The 5,439-nt window shown below is 33.2% G+C and overlaps 1 protein-coding gene across 1 annotated transcript in view; it reads right to left on the bottom strand.

Moving 5' to 3' along the window:
- The window catches only part of LOC105624828 (inactive dipeptidyl peptidase 10), a 17,214-nt gene that overhangs the window by 9,303 nt on the left and 2,472 nt on the right, over positions 1 to 5,439 (bottom strand). The window contains 9 exon segments of the mRNA XM_012206183.1: positions 281 to 286; positions 1,150 to 1,512; positions 1,580 to 1,818; positions 3,483 to 3,603; positions 3,997 to 4,100; positions 4,228 to 4,391; positions 4,579 to 4,790; positions 4,867 to 4,994; positions 5,108 to 5,254. Of these exon segments, the coding sequence (XP_012061573.1) occupies positions 281 to 286; positions 1,150 to 1,512; positions 1,580 to 1,818; positions 3,483 to 3,603; positions 3,997 to 4,100; positions 4,228 to 4,391; positions 4,579 to 4,790; positions 4,867 to 4,994; positions 5,108 to 5,254 (1,484 nt within the window).

Genomic DNA, 5,439 nt, shown 5'->3' with positions numbered 1-5,439 from the left:
TCTCTCTCTCTCTCTCTCTCTCTCTCTCTCTCTCTCTCTCTCTCTCTTATTTTTTTTATCAATCATGGATTTCGTAGTCCATTCTTTATGTCTTTGCAAATACTCGATATCAATCATCTAGACACTCAGTTCCTCAATAGCGAACACGTAAACAACACCTAAACACTTAATTCCTCGACAGCGAACATCTATAAATCTAGACACTCACTTCTTCAGCGACGATCTCGATATTTCATTTTGAATAATTCGCGCCGCGCGCGTCACAGCCGTCACGTGCAACGCTGGTCTGCGCTGGTTAGATCGATAGATGATATAAAGTCAAAAGCCATCTATTATTGAAAAAACGAACCGTACATTTCTCCTCTGGTCGACGAACATGTCAGTAACGACGTATCTTAAAATCAGGAGATAAATTTTGACACATTGGCTGAGTTCAGCAGAAAAAACAGCTTTGCAACTGTTGTACGATTTTTAAGTATGATTGGTCTTGCCCTCAGTTCCTCACTGAATCTAAATGTATAAACCAATCATAATCAATTCAAGAATTTTACAATAGTCGCAAAGCTGCTTTTTTTTATTGAACACAGCCATTCAGATTTGCTCTCGTAATATCTTCGCTCGTAGAGCACGTAGAGAAAAAATAAAAACATTTTCATTATATTCCGAGTAGAAACAATCGATTAAGCACACTTAGAATTTGATCGGTTCAGCTCTTAAGCTCTTTATTGATATCCGATAATCTCAGTCCCCTGCAATTTGCCAGTTCGCGTAATTAAGGAGCATAGCCGGTCTCGCTTTGTGTTGTAAAGTGTAATAAAAGTAATCAAGTAACGCAAAGCGAGGGGAATGTTACACTTAAATAAAGCGTTTCTAAATACATCTGTTTTTTTAACATTTGACAAACGAGTAGTGCCTTTGACAAATGAAATAATTTTCAAGCGCTGTGAGCATGAATCAGACCGCGACATTAGTAAACTTGTTCTTTTTTAAATTGTACAATTTTTTAGAAAAACATATTTCTATCATATATAACAAATTTCTATTCAAGTTCCTATATTATACAAGTATTAAACTATTACTCTATTTTTATTTAAAATATATATTTCAATGAATAATAGATATTAATAGTGTTTTTATTTATTATAATACATATGTTTTTTCCTTTAGAAAATAATAAAATATTGTAAGTTTTAAACTTTTCAAATAGGAAAAAAATAATGGTGGCACTCACTTGAAACATTCCTGTTTTTTGACTTGTCTTTTTTATCCTTTGATTGATGATGTTCCTTGTTATTATCAGTTTCATGCCATTCATTTCGATTGATGAGACCATTCTGCCAATTCACAGAACTAATTCGATGTCCATTTTCGTCATCGCTTGTCATATCAGATAAGATGGTGCATGTGAGACACATAGGAGGCCTCAAGGGCGATCCTAATCGAGGAAGAGTAGAACTTATACGATAGAGGTGTCTCTGACCCGGTCTCATAAATGGAATACCGATGAAATATCTAGTTAAAATGCAAATTGTTTACAATGTTAAATTATAGATATTAATTTTATGAATTACTTGCTCACATAGTATTATTTGTTTGGTCCCATACTAAAATCCTAACGACCTCAAATTTTCCATGCGTCAAAGGCACTACTTGTTTTCGAAGCACACTTGCCCAAATTATATGCTTGAAATATCCTGTCGGTCCATCTTTCACTGGAGTTATTGTGATGTAACTACTACCATTTGTTGAAAAGAGAGGGGCTTCTGGTGGAGTATCCACCCATCCATGATTATTCTCATTTGATATTCTTTGTATTTCCTAAAATAATTAATTCATAATTTTAATAAATCTTAATTAAATATATTTTTTTTAAATCTATATTAGACTTATAAAAAATACATAAGTTTATTATTTAATATTTACATAATATATTATCTAATATACATGCAAAAATAAAAGATTATCAAAGAGACATAAAATTTAAAACTTAGAAAATACTAATGAAAATGTAGTATATAAAAAATGAAAATAAGTCAAATATAAATTTGAAGAGAGTGCAGGAATTATTATGGCTATTCATTAATATACAGATATTTAATACGAGATATGTTTAAAAAAAAGGTGACTTTTTATTTTTCTCGAAAAATATTTATTTATTCATCACTATCTATTTTGTCCCCTTCAAAGTAATCCCCCTCAGATTATACTTGTACTTATTATACACTTGTACCAGCGCTTTTTCCAATCCTCGAAGCACTTCTGACATGCGCTTTTTGGTATGGCCTTGAGCTCTTCCAGCGATGTGGTCTTTATCTCCTCAATCGTGGCAAATCTCCATCCTTTCATGGATCTTTTCAGTTTTGCGAACAAGAAAAAGTCGCAGGGGCCAAGTCCGATGAATACGGTGGCTGAGGCATGATTATGGTGTTGTTTTTGGCCAAAAAAATCACGAACAAGCAACGACGTGTAAGCTGGCGCATTATCGTGGTGCAATATCCATGACTGGTTGTTCCACAATTCCGGGCGTTTTTTTCGTATTGCTTCACGCAAACGGTGCATAACTTCAAGGTAATATTCCTTATTGACCGTACGACCTTGTGGCAAGAACTCACGATGCACCGCGCTATTGTAATCGAAGAAAACAGTGAGCAAAACCACATTTGATCTAACTTGTCGTGCTTTTTTCGGTCTTGGCTGTTCTGGCCGCTTCCATTGGGATGATTGGGCTTTGGTTTCGACGTCATAATCATATACTCACGTTTCGTCACCAGTTATGACCCTTTTGAGCAAATCTGAATCGTCGTTGACGTCATTCAACAGCTCCTGAGCGATGCTCATGCGACAGTTCTTTTGGTCAAAATTTAGCAATTTCGGAACAAACTTCACTGCCACACGTTTCATGTCCAAAACATCCGAAAAAATTGCATGGCATGAGCCAACCGATATGCCGACATCCTCAGCAACTTCTCTAATAGTGATTCGACGATTCTCCATAACAATTTTCTTCACTTCTTCAACGTTTTCATCGGTTGTTGACGTGCTGGGGCGTCCAGGGCGGGCATCGTCATTAACATCTTCTCGACGTTCTGTGAAGAGCTTGTACCACTTATAAACATTTTTTTTGCTCAAAGTAGACTCGCCAAATGCCGCAGTTAACATTTTAAGTACGTTAGAGCACTTCATTTTATTTTTCACACAAAATTTAATACAGATTCTTTGATCCATTTTTTTCGATAGCAAAAAATCGCCAAGCATACCAAACATGTCTAACCTTTATATCTGTGAAAAACAAACTAACATGCAAAACAGTTGATAATCTCAACATATGTTGGGGACATGTGTACCAACATAATAAAAAAAAATTCGAAAATCGAATGTACGTAACCCGCGAAATTTGAAAAGTCACCTTTTTTTGAACACACCTCGTATAGATACTTATATTTAATTGCACGTATTTTAGAAAGAAAACGACATTAACTAACCTGACAGTGCCACATTGGACTTTTACAAATGGTAATTACTGAAAAATTTTGGACGCGTGTCAACCATGTTATGCAGACTTCTGTCAGAGATACCCAAGAAGCAGTCGAGAAATAATGATCCCTGACAAAAAAGACAGAAACGCATTCGAAAAATAATGTCAATGATGTATAAATGATAGATAAAATGTACATACACTGTGTGATAATTTTTAAAACAAAAATTATACATAAGTTCAATTTTTGTCAAGAATTTATTCAAAAAAACAATAAAGGATGTGATAAATATAATTTATTATTTTATCTTTTTGATTAACATTCGGAGAACAATAATTACTATTTCATTTATATTTGTATTCATATATCATAATTTTTTTTAAAACAATTATTAATATTCTAAAACCGATAATTAATAATCAGTAACTTTGCGATCAGTAACTGTTGCGTATTAAATTGCAAAATGATAAAATCGTGTAACATAAGGAATATTTATTCTGAATGAAATTAATAAACTTACGTATGCTCGATGACTGATGGTGGTTTCACTATCTTCGTACGAATATTTTTCGGCTCAACTAAATCAGCGACATACAATCGTACAGAAGGATTTGGTGTTCCTGGCTAGTAAATAAAACACTTCTAAAGTATAGTGTTCTTTTCTTCTTTTATCTTGTTGACAAAACATAAATGATATATAAAAAAATTCTAATTTTAGTAAAATACTACAAAATTTGTTTAAATTGTGTACCTTAGGATACCGTAGAGATCGTATATCAGGATATAAAGCTTTATTTCCCTCTCCAAACCATGAAATGTGCATCTCTTCTACAAGAGAATCATTGAATGAGGCATAAAGCATCATATGGCCATCTGGTGACATCCATATTGCCTCTGCACTGTGCAATATTTCCTCTGTAAATAATAATTAAATAATAAATAATTCATTTATACTTTATTAACTCTATCGGCAATGTTGTCCTTTTAAGATTTAGCTTAATTTCTTAAGAAAATGGATAATAATACTTTATCTTTTTATTTTTTTCCGTTAGTGTATGTTGTTGACTACCACATAAAAGTTAAAAATTGATAAGTATCTTACCTTCATATAACCAATCTGGTACACCATTGGATAATATACCAGGCACTGCAGTATTCGTTACACGATATGCAGTATTGCTCGTGGGACTTGTTGTGTAATAAATGTCATAGTCCTGTACCATAACGAGTCCATGTCCACGTGGAGTCCATTGCGCTAATAGAAGATATGGATGACTCTCTTTCTCAGGATAAGGTGTTAATGCTACGCACTCTCTGTGAAATTATTCGTAAAAATTTCTACATTTGTAATATAATCAATGTACTATTTGTGCATATGAATTATACTGACCGTGAATTAACATCATAAACAATATATTGCGCTAAGTATGAATGGCGAAATAGTTTCTTCACATTTTGTGCAAGAAGCAAAAATTGATGATCTGGCGATAAAGAGAATTTTACTGGATTCAATCGTCTCTACATAAAAAATGTTAAAAAATGTTAAATATTAGTTCATGTCTTAGCAGTAAACTTATAATAATATATTAAATTTAAATTTTTATGATACATTTTTTTAAATAAAAACTTACGAATGTCTCATTTGGCATTAAACTGCGTGATACGATATTCGAGACATTTAACAGAGAAATGCCACCCCAAATATCTCGATAACAAATGTGGCGATTACTCGCCCAGGATCCATTGAATAATAAAGGAGATAATTCGCCAGAGAGTACCTGAAACACAGTAAAATATCTTGGAACCATTCCTACTTATTCCAATTTTTAAAAGATGTGAAACGTTAATTAAGATAAATGTTGAATACATTTTTGATCTATCTGTAAATATATATACTATAGGTGTGCCTGAGAGAGAGAGAGAGAGAGAGAGAGAGAGAGAGAGAGAGAGAGAAGAAGAGAGA

This window comes from Atta cephalotes, assembly GCF_000143395.1.
Source record: "Atta cephalotes unplaced genomic scaffold scaffold00003, whole genome shotgun sequence".
NCBI classification, from domain to species: Eukaryota; Metazoa; Arthropoda; class Insecta; order Hymenoptera; family Formicidae; genus Atta; species Atta cephalotes.
Note: the sequence above shows the minus strand (reverse complement) of the source record. Positions and strands in the feature narration are given on the sequence as shown.